The 18069-nt window shown below is 50.3% G+C and overlaps 2 protein-coding genes across 3 annotated transcripts in view; one reads left to right on the plus strand and one right to left on the minus strand.

Annotated features, from left to right (window-relative positions):
* LOC118944435 (nuclear receptor ROR-alpha A-like) overlaps nucleotides 1–18069 on the minus strand; it is a 260652-nt gene that overhangs the window by 230210 nt on the left and 12373 nt on the right. The gene's annotated exons all lie outside the window — the stretch shown is intronic.
* LOC110516712 (high choriolytic enzyme 1-like) lies at nucleotides 4196–5824 on the plus strand. Its single transcript, XM_021595071.2, has 2 exons — nucleotides 4196–4551; nucleotides 5039–5824. The coding sequence occupies exons 1-2, from the start codon at nucleotides 4328–4330 to the stop codon at nucleotides 5613–5615; spliced, it is 801 nt and encodes a 266-aa protein (XP_021450746.2). The 5' UTR covers nucleotides 4196–4327; the 3' UTR covers nucleotides 5616–5824.

Here is an 18069-nt window from a genome sequence, read left to right on the forward strand (position 1 = left end):
GATGATCGTGGACTTCAGGAAACAGCAGAGAGAGCAGCCCCCTATTCACATCGACGGGACCGCAGTGGACAAGGTGGAAAGCTTCAAGTTCCTCGGCATACACCTCACTGACAAACTGAGATGGGTGACTCACACAGATGGCGTGGTAAGGAAGGTGTAACATCAACTCTTCAACCTCAGGAGGCTAAAGAAATTTGACTTGTCACCTAAAACCCTCACAAACTTTTACAGATGCACAATCGAGAGCATTCTGTCGGGCTGTATCACCGCCTATTTCGGCAACTGCACCACCTGCACCTGCAGGGCTCTCCAGAGGGTGACGCAGTCTGCCTTAAGCATCATGGGGGGAAATTACCTGCCCTCCAGGACAACAACCACCCGAGTCACTGCCTGTTTACTCCTCTATCATCCAGAAGGTGAAGTCAGTACAGGTACATCAAAGCTGGGACCGAGAGACTGAAAAACAGCTTCTATCTCAAGGCCATCAGACTGTTAAATAGCCATCACTAGCACATTAAAGGCTGCTGCCCTATATACATAGACTTGAAATCCCTGGCCACTTTAATAAATGGATCACGAGTCACTTTAATAACGTCAAAATATCTTGCATTACCCATCTCCTATGTATATACTGTATCCTACACTATCCTACTGTATCTTATTCTATACCAATCTGACATTGCTCGTCCATATATTTTTATATTCTTGATTCCATTCCTTTACTAGACGTGTGTATTGGTGAATATGTTGTGTAATTGTTAGATATCTTGTTAGATATTAATGCACTCGTCAGAGGAAGCACAAGCATTTCGCTAAACCCACAATGACATCTGCTAAACGCGTGTTTGTGACCAATAACATTTGATTTGATCTATTGGTAGATGGGTAAACAATACAAAAAAAGCAGACATTGAATTTCCCTTTGATCATGGTGAAGTTATTAATTCCACTTTGGATGGTGACCTATTTGTTGAGTAGGCATGGCCAGGTGTAAATGGACCTGTATGGATTAAAACCAAGTTGAAACTGTAGGTGTGGTGGTAGGAGATTCTCAGGGACCTGTGCGGGCAGGGAGTGGTTGTTTATATCGATGACATTCTGATCTACTCGGCCACTCACACCGCGCATGTGTCTCTGGTGCGCAAGGTGCTTGGTAGACTGCTGGAGCATGACCTATACGTCAAGGCTGAGAAATGCGTGTTCTCTAAACGAGCCGTCTCTTTTCTGGGATATCGCATTTCCACCTCGGGGTTAGTGATGGAGGGGGACCGCATTAGGGCCGTGCGTAATTGGCCGACTCCGACCACGGTGAAGGAGGTGCAGCGGTTTTTGGGTTTTGCCAACTACTACCGGAGGTTTATCCGGGGTTTTGGCCAGATAGCGGCTCCCATAACCTCACTGCTGAAGGGGGGCCCGGCGTGGTTGCAGTGGTCAGCAGAGGCGGACGGAGCATTCAACAAGTTGAAGGCGCTGTTCACTGATGCGCCCGTGTTGGCGCATCCGGACCCCTCTCTCGCGTCCGAGGCTGGGGTGGGTGCCGTGCTATCACAGCGCTCGGGTACGCCACCAAAACTCCGCCCCTGCGCTTTCTTCTCAAGGAAGCTCAGCCCAGCGGAGCGTGACTATGATGTGGGGGACCGGGAGTTGCTAGCGGTGGTTAGAGCTCTGAAGGTGTGGAGACACTGGCTTGAGGGGCTAAACACCCCTTTCTCATCTGGAACGAACACCAGAATCTGGAGTATATTCGGGCAGCTAGGAGACTTAACCCACGTCAGGCAAGGTGGGCCATATTCTTCACCCGGTTCCGGTTTACTTTGTCTTATAGACCGGGCTCCCAGAAAGTAAAGGCTGACGCACTGTCCCGCCTTTACGACCCGGAGGATGGGTCCACCGAACCTACTCCCATCCTTCCCGCCTCAAAGCTGATAGCCCCAGTGGTATGGGAGGTGGACTCGGACATTGAGCGGGCGTTACGGGCTGAACCCGCGCCTCCTCAGTGTCCAGCGGGGCGAAGGTACGTGCCGCTTGGTGTTCGGGGCAAACTGATTCGGTGGGCTCACGTCCTACCCTCCTCGGGTCATCCTGGGGTGACGAGGACAGTGGGGAGCCTTCAGGGGAGGTATTGGTGGCCTACGTTGGCTAAGGACGTTAAGGGTTATGTCTCCTCCTGTTCAGTGTGCGCTCAGAGTAAGGCTCCTAGGCACCTTCCTAGAGGGAAGCTACAACCCCTCCCCGTTCCACAGCGGCCATGGTCACATCTGTCCATAGATTTCCTGACCGATCTTCCGCCGTCTCAGGGGAACACCACGGTTCTAGTGATTGTGGATCGGTTCTCTAAGTCCTGCCGTCTCCTCCCGTTGCCCGGTATCCCTACAGCCCTACAGACTGCGGAGGCGTTATTCACCCATGTCTTTCGGCACTCCGGGGTGCCGGAGGACATCGTTTCTGATCGGGGCCCCCAATTCACGTCTTGGGTATGGAGAGCGTTCATGGAACGCTTGGGGGTCTCTGTCAGCCTGACCTCCGGTTATCACCCCGAGAGTAATGGGCAGGTGGAGAGAGTGAACCAGGAGGTGGGTAGGTTTCTGCGGTCGTATTGCCAGGATCGACCAGGGGAGTGGGCACGATACATTCCCTGGGCTGAAATGGCTCAGAACTCCCTACGCCACTCCTCTACTAACGTGTCCCCTTTTCAGTGTGTGTTGGGGTACCAGCCGATCCTGGCACCATGGCATCCGAGCCAGACCGAGGCTCCTGCGGTGGAGGAATGGGTGCAGCGCTCCAAGGAGACCTGGAGCGCCGTCCAGGAATCTCTACGACAAGCGAGTGGACGGCAGAAGGGGAGTGCTGACCGCCACCGCAGTGAGGCCCCCGTGTTTGTACCGGGGGACAGGGTCTGGCTCTCGACCCGAAACCTACCTCTCCGCTTGCCCTGCCGGAAGCTGGGTCCGCAGTGTGTAGGGCCCTTTAAAGTCCCGAGGAGAATAAACGAGGTGTGTTATCGATTACAACTCCCTTCCTATTATCGTGATAACCCCTCGTTTCATGTGTCTCTCCTCAGGCCGGTGGTAGCTGGTCCCCTGCAGGACAGTGAGGTGCCGGAGGTCCCTCCCCCCCCTCTGGACATCGAGGGGTCCCCGGCGTACACGATCCGGGCCATTCTGGACTCAAGACGCCGGGTGAGGGGCCTGCAGTACCTCGTGGACTGGGAGGGGTACGGTCCGGAGGAGAGGTGCTGGGTACCGGTGGGGGACATCTTGGATCCATCCATGTTGAGGGATTTTCATCGCCTCCATCCGGATCGCCCTGCACCTCGTCCTCCGGGGCGACCTCGAGGCCGTAATCGGCGCACTGCGGGATCCGCGCGTCGGGGGGGGGGGGGGGGGGGGGGGAATACTGTCACGAGTCCGACCGAGGGTGTTTCCCCTTCCCGGGCGGGTGGCGCTCGGCGGTCGTCGTCACCGGCCTATTAGCTGCCACTGATTGTTTTTCCTCCCCCTCCTTGTATGTTTAGTGGTAGCACCTGTTTATGTATAATTAGTTTGTCTTTATTAGACAGCCGGCCCGCCTGGTTGTTGTGCGGGATTATTTCAGTGTAACCTTCGGCTCTGTTGTAGAGGTACGTGTTAGTGCCCGGTCGTGATTTTTTCCATTGTACATTTTGATTCCCTGTGTTTGGGAACGTAACTTTTGTGAGCACCCTGTGGTGCGTTGGTGCTATTAAAAGACACACAGCATTGAACTCTCTGTCTCCTGCATTTGACTCCACACCCACGACACCCGGAGCCTTACACTACCACAATCTATAACAAACATAATTCTTCCAATACATTTGATTCATATTCCCAGACAAATATTAAAACGATGAGTTTGTCTGAACAACTTGTTTCCCTGTTCTATAGCATTTGTCAAACAGGACATGGCAAATGTGACAATATTTAACCAGCGGCCTGCTCAATCTGAGACGTTCCTCAGCACATCATTGTAGTAGAGTCAACTGTCATTACATTAGTGTGTGACCTATTTGTTGAGTAGGCATGGCCAGGTGTAAACGGACCTGTATGGATTAAAACCATGTTGAAACTGTAGGTGTGGTGGTAGGAGCCCTCCCTTCAGAGGTTTATTTAGGACTAACAACATGGACCCCAACCCAGAATCCTCCAGCAGACACACCTGAGGAGGACTGTATAAAAAGCCCAGGACTGACCAGACAGAATCACACATCAAGACTCTCCAAAGCATCTCCAGGACCAAGAAGCCATCTAGAGTATCTCCACTGTCAGATCCAAGGAGCCATCCAGAGTCTCTCCTCTCCACACAACTGAAGATGGAGCAAAGCCCCTCTCTCACCTTGCTGCTGCTGCTGCTGCTGGGCCTCTCTCAGGCCAACCCTCTCATGGAGGATGGAAGTGGACCAGAGATCCTAACAGACAACCCTGAGGCTGTAGACATCACTGAGAGAATTCTGACCACTAATAACGGCTCCAGTCAGTTCCTGTTGGAGGGGGACATGGTGGCACCAACAACCAGAAACGCCATGATTTGCTATAGGTACAACCAACACACACTGAAAACAATATTGTGCGAATTCTACTTTTAAAACTATCTGCATCAGCTTATTTAGTATTTCCAACACAAGGTATTTTTATGTATAATATACTTCACTTTTAGTGTATCATGAAGTTACATTATCACAAAATATACTTTGCTTCGTTCAAACATGCATACAAACATTGAAAGTAGCATTATAAAGTCAAAGAATGTGGAATTACCCACAATCCTCTAAAAACAGAGCCAGGTGTCAAAGTTGTTGCTAGAACTTAAAGTTAGTAAATTGGGGGGAAATTTTCCTTGGAGTTGTTTTTACGTGCATCTTATGTTGATATATTTACATATTTACATTTCAGGTTGGTTAATCGAGTGAAGTAGAGTAAAGGACTAATTATATTGAAGTAAAGATAACAAATATATTTTTTTAGGTCAAAATAATTGTAATTTTTAAATATAATTGACTAACCAGCTGAGTGTTATTTTACAGTGCAGGGTGCTTCTGGAAAAAAGGCTCCAACGGATTGGTTGAAGTGCCCTACACAGTGAGCAGTAGCTTCAGTTCCTCTGACAAGCAGGGCATTGAAAACGCCCTCCGGGCCTTCCCTTCCAAGACCTGCATTCGCTTCGTGCATCGGCAGAATCAGGTTGACTTCATCAGCTACGAGCCCAGAGACGGGTGCTGGTCCTCTCTTGGGAGAGTGGGAGGCCAACAGACGGTCTCTCTCCAAATGAACGGGTGTGTTTACTTCGGCATCATTCAGCACGAGACTCTCCACGCTCTGGGTTTCCAGCACGAACAAACCAGGAGCGACCGTGACCAGTACGTCACGATCAACTGGAGTAACATCGACTCTAACAATGCCTACAACTTTGATAGATCAAACACCAACAACCTGAACACTCCCTATGACTACAGCTCTGTCATGCACTATGGAAAAACAGCCTTCTCTGTCAACGGGATGGACACCATCACCCCCATCCCCAACCCCAACGTGCCCATCGGCCAGAGACTGGGGTTGTCCACCACGGACATCCTGAGGATCAACAGACTCTACGGCTGCTGAGAGGAAGACATCAAGTCACAGGAGAAAAGTCTGGAAAAGACCAGATGAAGGAAGTCAAGTCTGACATATATAATGTTATCTTATTGATTTAAAATCATTGTTGAGTTGTAACTTTAAAAAAATTATCATTGCTGTAGTTGTGTAGTTCTCAAATTATTTTAATCATATGACTTAATTAATTATCTAAAATAAACAAGATTGAAAGCAGATGCTATTGTTTAATTATAGTGTTTTCTAGTGTGTGTGTGTGTGTGTGTGTGTGTGTGTGTGTGTGTGTGTGAGTGAGTGAGTGAGTGAGTGAGTGAGTGAGTGAGTGAGTGAGTGATAGTTAACATACTGGGCACAAGCCCTCCATGTCTGTCCTGATCCAAGACATTCTTCCTCCAATCAGCACTAGAGTTACATCACTTCTGTCACAACTACAATGACATCATTTCTCTCACCTAAACTGTTACGGTGCGTGAATGAGGACCCAAAAGCGAATCAACTTAAACAGAGCTTCTTTAATTACCAAACATAGGTAGGCTCAGATGGACCGGCAGATTCCGACAGGACAGGACAAGGTTACAGCAAACATGACGACAGTCTGGTTCAGGCATGAATGACACAAACAAACAAGAATCCGACAAGGACAGGAGCAGAAACAGAGAGAGATATTGGGACCTAATCAGAGGGAAAAAAGGGAACAGGTGGGGAACGGGGTGAATGGGTAGTTAGAGGAGACAAGGGACAGCTGGGGGAAAGCGGGGGAGAAAAGGTAACCTAACACGACCAGCAGAGGGAGACAGGGTGAAGGGAAAGGACAGAGACAAGACAACATGACAGTACATGACAGTACCCCCCCACTCACCGAGCGCCTCCTGGCGCACTCGAGGAGGAAACCTGGCGGCAACGGAGGAAATCATCAATCAGCGCACGGTCCAGCACGTCCCGAGAGGGAACCCAACTCCTCTCCTCAGGACCGTACCCCTCCCAGTCAACTAGGTACTGATGACCACGGCCCCGAGGACGCATGTCCAAGATTTTACGGACCCTGTAGATAGGTGCGCCCTCGACAAGGATGGGGGGGGGGGGGGGAAGACGAGCGGGGGCGCGAAGAACGGGCTTAACACAGGAGACATGGAAGACCGGGTGGACGCGACGAAGATATCGCGGAAGAAGAAGTTGCACTGCGACAGGATTAATGACCTGAGAGATACGGAATGGACCAATGAACCGCGGGGTCAACTTGCGAGAAGCCGTCTTAAGGGGAAGGTTCTGAGTGGAGAGCCAAACTCTCTGACCGCGACAATATCTAGGGCTCTTAGTTCTACGCTTATTAGCAGCTCTCACAGTCTGCGCCCTATAACGGCAAAGTGCAGACCTGACCCTCTTCCAGGTGCGCTCGCAACGTTGGACAAAAGCCTGAGCGGAGGGGACGCTGGACTCGGCGAACTGAGATGAGAACAACGGAGGCTGGTACCCGAGGCTACTCTGAAAAGGAGATAGCCCGGTCGCAGACGAAGGAAGCGAGTTGTGGGCGTATTCTGCCCAGGGGAGCTGTTCTGACCAAGACGCAGGGTTGCGAAAAGAAAGACTGCGTAAGATGCGACCAATAGTCTGATTGGCCCGTTCTGCTTGACCGTTAGACTGGGGGTGAAAGCCGGAAGAGAGACTGACGGAAGCCCCAATCAAACGGCAAAACTCCCTCCAAAATTGAGACGTGAATTGCGGACCTCTGTCCGAAACGACGTCTGACGGAAGGCCATGAATTCTGAAAACATTCTCGATGATGATTTGTGCCGTCTCTTTAGCAGAAGGAAGCTTAGCAAGGGGAATGAAATGAGCCGCCTTAGAGAACCTATCGACAACCGTAAGAATAACAGTCTTCCCCGCTGACGAAGGCAGTCCGGTGACAAAATCTAAGGCGATGTGAGACCACGGTCGAGAGGGAATAGGAAGCGGCCTGAGACGGCCGGCAGGAGGAGAGTTACCGGACTTAGTCTGCGCGCAGACCGAACAAGCAGCCACGAAACGACGCGTGTCATGCTCCCGGGTGGGCCACCAGAAACGCTGGCGAATGGAAGCAAGCGTACCCCGAACGCCAGGGTGGCCGGCTAACTTGGCAGAGTGAGCCCACTGAAGAACGGCCAGACGAGTAGGAACGGGAACGAAAAGAAGGTTCCTAGGACAAGCGCGCGGCGACGGAGTTTGAGTGAGTGCTTGCTTTACCTGCCTCTCAATTCCCCAGACAGTCAACCCGACAACACGCCCCTCAGGGAGAATCCCCTCGGGGTCAGTGGAGGCTACTGAAGAACTGAAGAGACGAGACAAAGCATCAGGCTTGGTGTTCTTAGAGCCCGGACGATAAGAAATCACGAACTCGAAACGAGCGAAAAACAGCGCCCAACGCGCCTGACGCGCATTAAGTCGTTTGGCAGAACGGATGTACTCAAGGTTCCTATGGTCAGTCCAAACGACAAAAGGAACGGTCGCCCCCTCCAACCACTGTCGCCATTCGCCTAGGGCTAACCGGATGGCGAGCAGTTCGCGGTTACCCACATCATAGTTACGTTCCGACGGCGACAGGCGATGAGAAAAATACGCGCATGGGTGGACCTTGTCGTCAGAGAGGGAGCGCTGAGAAAGGATGGCTCCCACTCCCACCTCTGACGCGTCAACCTCGACAACGAACTGTCTAGAGACGTCAGGTGTAACAAGGATAGGAGCGGATGTAAAACGATTCTTGAGGAGATCAAAAGCTCCCTGGGCGGAAACGGACCACTTAAAGCACGTCTTGACAGAAGTAAGGGCTGTGAGAGGAGCTGCCACCTGACCGAAATTACGGATGAAACGACGATAGAAGTTCGCGAAGCCGAGAAAGCGCTGCAGCTCGACGCGTGACTTAGGGACGGGCCAATCAATGACAGCTTGGACCTTAGCGGGATCCATCTTAATGCCTTCAGCGGAAATAACAGAACCGAGAAATGTGACGGAGGAGGCATGAAAAGTGCACTTCTCAGCCTTCACAAAAAGACAATTCTCTAAAAGGCGCTGGAGGACACGTCGAACGTGCTGAACATGAATCTGGAGTGACGGTGAAAAAATCAGGATATCGTCAAGGTAAACGAAAACAAAGATGTTCAGCATGTCTCTCAGGACATCATTGACTAATGCCTGAAAGACAGCTGGAGCGTTAGCGAGGCCGAAAGGAAGAACCCGGTATTCAAAGTGCCCTAACGGAGTGTTAAACGCCGTCTTCCACTCGTCCCCCTCCCTGATGCGCACGAGATGGTAAGCGTTACGAAGGTCCAACTTAGTGAAAAACCTGGCTCCCTGCAGGATCTCGAAGGCTGAAGACATAAGAGGAAGCGGATAACGATTCTTCACTGTTATGTCATTCAGCCCTCGATAATCTATGCAGGGGCGCAGAGACCCGTCCTTCTTCTTGACAAAAAAAAACCCCGCTCCGGCGGGAGAGGAGGAGGGGACTATGGTACCGGCGTCAAGAGCTACAGACAAATAATCTTCGAGAGCCTTACGTTCGGGAGCCGACAGAGAGTATAGTCTACCCCGGGGGGGGGGGTGGTTCCCGGAAAGAGATCAATACTACAATCATACGACCGGTGTGGAGGAAGAGAGGTGGCCCTGGACCGACTGAACACCGTGCGCAGATCGTGATATTCCTCCGGCACCCCTGTCAAATCACCAGGCTCCTCCTGTGAAGAAGAGACAGAGGAAACAGGAGGGATAGCAGACATTAAACATTTCACATGACAAGAGACGTTCCAGGAGAGGATAGAATTACTAGACCAATTAATGGAAGGATTATGACAAACTAGCCAGGGATGGCCCAAAACAACAGGTGTAAAAGGTGAACGAAAAATTAAAAAAGAAATGGTTTCACTATGATTACCAGAAACAGTGAGGGTTAAAGGTAGCGTCTCACGCTGAATCCTGGGGAGAGGACTACCATCCAGGGCGAACAAGGCCGTGGGCTCCTTTAACTGTCTGAGAGGAATGTCATGTTCCCGAGCCCAGGTCTCGTCCATAAAACAGCCCTCCGCCCCAGAGTCTATTAAGGCACTGCAGGAAGCTGACGAACCGGTCCAGCGTAGATGGACCGACAAGGTAGTGCAGGATCTTGAAGGAGAGACAGGAGTAGTAGCGCTCACCAGTAGCCCTCCGCTTACTGACGAGCTCTGGCCTTTTACTGGACATGAAGTGACAAAATGACCAGCGGAACCGCAATAGAGACAGAGGCGGTTGGTGATTCTCCGTTCCCTCTCCTCAGTCGAGATGCGGATACCTCCCAGCTGCATGGGCTCAGCACCCGAGCCGGCAGAGGAAGATGGTAGTGATGCGGAGAGGGAGGCGACGGAGAGCGCGAGCTCCTTTCCACGAGCTCGGTGACGAAGATCAACCCGTCGCTCAATGCGAATAGCGAGTTCAATCAAGGAATCCACGCTGGAAGGAACCTCCCGGGAGAGAATCTCATCCTTTACCTCTGCGCGGAAACCCTCCAGAAGACGAGCGAGCAAGGCCGGCTCGTTCCAGCCACTGGAGACAGCAAGAGTGCGAAACTCAATAGAGTAGTCTGTTATGGATCGATTGCCTTGACATAGGGAAGACAGGGCCCTGGAAGCCTCCTCCCCAAAAACAGATCGATCAAAAACCCGTATCATCTCCTCCTTAAAGTCTTGATACTGGTTAGTACACTCAGCCCTTGCCTCCCAGATTGCCGTGCCCCACTCACGAGCCCGTCCAATAAGGAGAGATATGACGTAGGCGACACGAGCAGTGCTCCTGGAGTAAGTGTTGGGCTGGAGAGAAAACACAATATCACACTGGGTGAGGAACGAGCGGCATTCAGTGGGCTCCCCAGAGTAACACGGCGGGTTATTGATTCTGGGCTCCGGAGATTCGAAAGCCCTGGAAGTGGCCGGTGGATCGAGGCGGAGATGGTGAACCTGTTCTGTGAGGTTGGAGACTTGGGTGGCCAGGGTCTCAACGGCATGTCGAGCAGCAGACAATTCCTGCTTGTGTCTGCCTAGCATCGCTCCCTGGATCTCGACGGCTGAGTGGAGAGGATCCGAAGTCGCTGGGTCCATTCTTGGTCGGATTCTTCTGTTACGGTGCGTGAATGAGGACCCAAAAGCGAATCAACTTAAACAGAGCTTCTTTAATTACCAAACATAGGTAGGCTCAGATGGACCGGCAGATTCCGACAGGACAGGACAAGGTTACAGCAAACATGACGACAGTCTGGTTCAGGCATGAATGACACAAACAAACAAGAATCCGACAAGGACAGGAGCAGAAACAGAGAGAGATATTGGGACCTAATCAGAGGGAAAAAAGGGAACAGGTGGGGAACGGGGTGAATGGGTAGTTAGAGGAGACAAGGGACAGCTGGGGGAAAGCGGGGGAGAAAAGGTAACCTAACACGACCAGCAGAGGGAGACAGGGTGAAGGGAAAGGACAGAGACAAGACAACATGACAGTACATGACATAAACACAATGAGACACTAGGAATATTCACAACTACAATGACATGAAAGATAATAATTATTTTTGGAAGAGAATGAAGGAGGCTGACAGAGGACAAAATAAATATCTGCTCTGGGAATCTGACAATAAAGCAGAAATAAAAATCAACCACACATTATTTTCTTGTTAAGATTTATACTGTAGATGTCACTGGTTCCGTCTGCTAAAATCATCACTTCAAAGTGGAGTCACACGTCCCCCAAAAAATACAGGTTTCTCCTCAAAATGTTTTAAAATACTGTGCATTTTAAACACTAACAAACCAAAAACGTTCTGCAGACATGCTGACATCTCTCTCTATTTAGTTTGGATCTCTGTCTTTTTATCTCCCTTATACCACCACCAAACAAAACAAAGTTGTGTGATGGGGGATTTCTATTGGAGAAGCAGTTTTCACACTGTACTGTCTATGACGGTAGTCTGAAATGTAGAGAATCACCCTACTGAGACCTTAAAGACGTCCCCCCAGTGATTAGTCCTGTTGAAATGTAGAGAATCACCCTACTGAGACCTTAAAGACGTCCCCCAGTGATTAGTCCTGTTGAAATGTAGAGAATCACCCTACTGAGACCTTAAAGACGTCCCCCCAGTGAGACCTTAAAGTTGTCCCCCCAGTGAGACCTTAAAGACGTCCCCCCCAGTGAGACCTTAAAGTTGTCCCCCCAGTGAGACCTTAAAGACGTCCCCCCAGTGAGACCTTAAAGTTGTCCCCCCAGTGAGACCTTAAAGACGTCCCCCCCAGTGATTAGTCCTGTTGAAATGTAGAGAATCACCCTACTGAGACCTTAAAGACGTCCCCCCAGTGAGACCTTAAAGTTGTCCCCCCAGTGAGACCTTAAAGACGTCCCCCCCAGTGATTAGTCCTGTTGAAATGTAGAGAATCACCCTACTGAGACCTTAAAGACGTCCCCCCAGTGAGACCTTAAAGTTGTCCCCCCAGTGAGACCTTAAAGACGTCCCCCCAGTGAGACCTTAAAGACGTCCCCCCAGTGAGACCTTAAAGACGTCCCCCCAGTGAGACCTTAAAGACGTCCCCCCAGTGAGACCTTAAAGACGTCCCTCCAGTGAGACCTTAAAGACGTCCCCCCAGTGAGACCTTAAAGACGTCCCCCCAGTGAGACCTTAAAGACGTCCCCCCAGTGAGACCTTAAAGTTGTCCCCCCAGTGAGACCTTAAAGACGTCCCCCCCAGTGATTAGTCCTGTTGAAATGTAGAGAATCACCCTACTGACACCTTAAAGACGTCCCCCCAGTGAGACCTTAAAGACCTCCCCCCAGTGAGACCTTAAAGACGTCCCCCCAGTGAGACCTTAAAGTTGTCCCCCCAGTGAGACCTTAAAGACGTCCCCCCCAGTGATTAGTCCTGTTGAAATGTAGAGAATCACACTACTGAGACCTTAAAGACGTCCCTCCAGTGAGACCTTAAAGACGTCCCTCCAGTGAGACCTTAAAGACGTCCCCCCCAGTGAGACCTTAAAGACGTCCCCCCAGTGAGACCTTAAAGACGTCCCCCCAGTGAGACCTTAAAGACGTCCCCCCAGTGAGACCTTAAAGACGTCCCCCCCAGTGATTAGTCCTGTTGAAATGTAGAGAATCACCCTACTGAGACCTTAAAGACGTCCCCCCAGTGAGACCTTAAAGTTGTCCCCCCAGTGAGACCTTAAAGACGTCCCCCCAGTGAGACCTTAAAGACGTCCCCCCAGTGAGACCTTAAAGACGTCCCCCCAGTGAGACCTTAAAGACGTCCCCCCAGTGAGACCTTAAAGACGTCCCCCCCAGTGATTAGTCCTGTTGAAATGTAGAGAATCACCCTACTGAGACCTTAAAGACGTCCCCCCAGTGAGACCTTAAAGTTGTCCCCCCAGTGAGACCTTAAAGACGTCCCCCCAGTGAGACCTTAAAGACGTCCCCCCAGTGAGACCTTAAAGACGTCCCCCCCAGTGATTAGTCCTGTTGAAATGTAGAGAATCACACTACTGAGACCTTAAAGACGTCCCTCCAGTGAGACCTTAAAGACGTCCCTCCAGTGAGACCTTAAAGACGTCCCCCCAGTGATTAGTCCTGTTGAAATGTAGAGAATCACACTACTGAGACTTTAAAGACGTCCCTCCAGTGAGACCTTAAAGACGTCCCCCCCAGTGATTAGTCCTGTTGAAATGTAGAGAATCACACTACTGAGACCTTAAAGACGTTCCTCCAGTGAGACCTTAAAGACGTCCCTCCAGTGAGACCTTAAAGACGTCCCCCCCAGTGATTAGTCCTGTTGAAATGTAGAGAATCACACTACTGAGACCTTAAAGACGTCCCTCCAGTGAGACCTTAAAGACGTCCCTCCAGTGAGACCTTAAAGACGTCCCCCCCAGTGATTAGTCCTGTTGAAATGTAGAGAATCACACTACTGAGACCTTAAAGACGTCCCTCCAGTGAGACCTTAAAGACGTCCCTCCAGTGAGACCTTAAAGACGTCCCCCCCAGTGAGACCTTAAAGACGTCCCCCCCAGTGAGACCTTAAAGACGTCCCCCCAGTGAGACCTTAAAGACGTCCCCCCCAGTGAGACCTTAAAGACGTCCCCCCCAGTGAGACCTTAAAGACGTCCCCCCAGTGAGACCTTAAAGACGTCCCCCCAGTGAGACCTTAAAGACGTCCCCCCGAGTGAGACCTTAAAGACGTCCCCCCAGTGAGACCTTAAAGACGTCCCCCCAGTGAGACCTTAAAGACGTCCCCCCCAGTGAGACCTGAAAGACGTCCCCCCCAGTGAGACCTTAAAGACGTCCCCCCAGTGAGACCTTAAAGACGTCCCCCCCAGTGAGACCTTAAAGACGTCCCCCCCAGTGAGACCTTAAAGACGTCCCCCCCAGTGAGACCTTAAAGACGTCCCCCCCAGTGAGACCTTAAAGACGTCCCCCCAGTGAGACCTTAAAGACGTCCCCCCAGTGAGACCTTAAAGACGTCCCCCCCAGTGAGACCTTAAAGACGTCCCCCCAGTGAGACCTTAAAGACGTCCCCCCCAGTGAGACCTTAAAGACGTCCCCCCAGTGATTCGTCCTGTTGAAAGTATAAATACACTAAAGGGTAAAAACATTTGGTTTTTAGCAAAATTGTGTTTTTTTTTTTGTTTATTTGTTGAGTTGGTCTGATGGGGATTTGTGATGTCTTCAGCCTCCATCTTGCTTGAGGAACAATCAAGAACAAAATAAGAAAGTCCCCCCCCCCCCCCCCCCCCACCACCACCACCACCTATTGAGATGTGCCTCTTGCCTCTTGTTAACCTCTATGGGGATCGGTTGAGCTAACGTGCGGTAATGTGATTAGCACGACGTTGTAAGTAAAAAAAAAAAAAACATTTCCCGGCTCATAGACATGTCTGACAACGGCAGAAAGCTTAAATTCTTGTTCATCTAAATGTCCAATTTATTGTTATTTTACCTTTATTTTAACTAGGCAAGTCAGTTAAGAACAAATTCTTATTTTCAATGAGGGCCTAGGAACAGTGGGTTAACTTGCCTGTTCAGAACGACAGATTTGTACCATGTCAGCTCGGGGATTTGAACTTGCAACCTTCCGGTTACGAGTCCAACGCTCTAACCACTAGGCTACCCTGCCGCTATTACAGCTATTAGTAGCTATTACAGTGAAAAAAATACCACGCTATTGTTTGAGGAGAGTGCACAACAACAAACTGTTATCACGGCAACTGGTTTGAAACATTGGTGTAAAGTACTTAAGTAGTACTTAAAAGTATATTTACTTAAGTCGTTTTTTGGGGGTATCTGTACTTTACTATTTATATTTGACAACTTTTACTGCATTTCCATTCCTAAAGAAAATAATGTACTCCTTACAATTTCCCTGACAGCCAAAAGTACTCGTTACATTTTGATGAATGATTGGCAGGACAGGAACATTGTCAAATTCACCCACTTATCAAGAGAATATCCCTGGTCATCCCTACTAGCCTCTGATCTGGAGGACTCACTAAACAGAGAACATCCCTGGTCATCCCTACAGCCTCTGATCTGGAGGACTCACTAAACAGAGAACATCCCTGGTCATCCCTACAGCCTCTGATCTGGAGGACTCACTAAACAGAGAACATCCCTGGTCATCCCTACTGCCTCTGATCTGGAGGACTCACTAAACAGAGAACATCCCTGGTCGTCCCTACTGCCTCTGATCTGGCGGACTCACTAAACAGAGAACATCCCTGGTCATCCCTACTGCATCTGATCTGGAGGACTCACTAAACAGAGAACATCCCTGGTCATCTCTACTGCATCTGATCTGGATGACTCACTAAACAGAGAACATCCCTGGTCATCCCTACTGCATCTGATCTGGAGGACTCACTAAACAGAGAACATCCCTGGTCATCCCTACTGCATCTGATCTGGAGGACTCACTAAACAGAGAACATCCCTGGTCATCCCTACTGCCTCTGATCTGGAGGACTCACTAAACAGAGAACATCCCTGGTCATCCCTACTGCATCTGATCTGGAGGACTCACTAAACAGAGAACATCCCTGGTCATCCCTACTGCCTCTGATCTGGAGGACTCACTAAACAGAGAACATCCCTGGTCATCCCTACTGCCTCTGATCTGGAGGACTCACTAAACAGAGAACATCCCTGGTCATCCCTACTGCCTCTGATCTGGAGGACTCACTAAACAGAGAACATCCCTGGTCATCCCTACTGCATCTGATCTGGAGGACTCACTAAACAGAGAACATCCCTGGTCATCCCTACTGTCTCTGATCTGGAGGACTCACTAAACAGAGAACATCCCTGGTCATCCCTACTAGCCTCTGATCTGGAGGACTCACTAAACAGAGAACATCCCTGGTCATCCCTACTGTCTCTGATCTGGAGGACTCACTAAACAGAGAACATCCCTGGTCATCTCTACTGCCTCTGATCTGGAGGACTCACTAAACAGAGAACATCCCTGGTCATCCCTACTGCCTCTGATCTGGAGGACTCACTAAACAGAGAACATCCCTGGTCATCCCTACTGTCTCTGATCTGGAGGACTCACTAAACAGAGAACATCCCTGGTCATCCCTAATTGCCTCTGATCTGGAGGACTCACTAAACAGAGAACATCCCTGGTCATCCCTACTGCCTCTGATCTGGAGGACTCACTAAACAGAGAACATCCCTGGTCATCCCTACTGTCTCTGATCTGGAGGACTCACTAAACAGAGAACATCCCTGGTCATCCCTAATTGCCTCTGATCTGGAGGACTCACTAAACAGAGAACATCCCTGGTCATCCCTAATTGCCTCTGATCTGGAGGACTCACTAAACAGAGAACATCCCTGGTCATCCCTACTGCCTCTGATCTGGAGGACTCACCAAACAGAGAACATCCCTGGTCATCCCTACTGCCTCTGATCTGGAGGACTCACTAAACAGAGAACATCCCTGGTCATCCCTACTAGCCTCTGATCTGGAGGACTCACTAAACAGAGAACATCCCTGGTCATCCCTACTGCCTCTGATCTGGTGGACTCACTAAACAGAGAACATCCCTGGTCATCCCTACTGTCTCTGATCTGGAGGACTCACTAAACAGAGAACATCCCTGGTCATCCCTACTGCCTCTGATCTGGTGGACTCACTAAACAGAGAACATCCCTGGTCATCCCTACTGTCTCTGATCTGGTTGACTCACTAAACAGAGAACATCCCTGGTCATCTCTACTGCCTCTGATCTGGCAGACTCACTAAACAGAGAACATCCCTGGTCATCTCTACTGCCTCTGATCTGGAGGACTCACTAAACAGAGAACATCCCTGGTCATCCCTACTGCCTCTGATCTGGAGGACTCACTAAACAGAGAACATCCCTGGTCATCCCTACTGTCTCTGATCTGGAGGACTCACTAAACAGAGAACATCCCTGGTCATCCCTAATTGCCTCTGATCTGGAGGACTCACTAAACAGAGAACATCCCTGGTCATCCCTACTGCCTCTGATCTGGAGGACTCACTAAACAGAGAACATCCCTGGTCATCCCTACTGTCTCTGATCTGGAGGACTCACTAAACAGAGAACATCCCTGGTCATCCCTAATTGCCTCTGATCTGGAGGACTCACTAAACAGAGAACATCCCTGGTCATCCCTACTGCCTCTGATCTGGAGGACTCACCAAACAGAGAACATCCCTGGTCATCCCTACTGCCTCTGATCTGGAGGACTCACTAAACAGAGAACATCCCTGGTCATCCCTACTAGCCTCTGATCTGGAGGACTCACTAAACAGAGAACATCCCTGGTCATCCCTACTGCCTCTGATCTGGTGGACTCACTAAACAGAGAACATCCCTGGTCATCCCTACTGTCTCTGATCTGGAGGACTCACTAAACAGAGAACATCCCTGGTCATCCCTACTGCCTCTGATCTGGTGGACTCACTAAACAGAGAACATCCCTGGTCATCCCTACTGTCTCTGATCTGGTGGACTCACTAAACAGAGAACATCCCTGGTCATCTCTACTGCCTCTGATCTGGCAGACTCACTAAACAGAGAACATCCCTGGTCATCTCTACTGCCTCTGATCTGGAGGACTCACTAAACAGAGAACATCCCTGGTCATCCCTACTGCCTCTGATCTGGAGGACTCACTAAACAGAGAACATCCCTGGTCATCCCTACTGCCTCTGATCTGGAGGACTCACTAAACAGAGAACATCCCTGGTCATCCCTACTGCCTCTGATCTGGAGGACTCACTAAACAGAGAACATCCCTGGTCATCCTTACTGTCTCTGATCTGGAGGACTCACTAAACAGAGAACATCCCTGGTCATCCCTACTGCCTCTGATCTGGAGGACTCACTAAACAGAGAACATCCCTGGTCACCCCTACTGCCTCTGATCTGGAAGACTCACTAAACAGAGAACATCCCTGGTCATC

This window comes from Oncorhynchus mykiss, chromosome 26, assembly GCF_013265735.2.
Source record: "Oncorhynchus mykiss isolate Arlee chromosome 26, USDA_OmykA_1.1, whole genome shotgun sequence".
Lineage (NCBI taxonomy): Eukaryota > Metazoa > Chordata > Actinopteri > Salmoniformes > Salmonidae > Oncorhynchus > Oncorhynchus mykiss.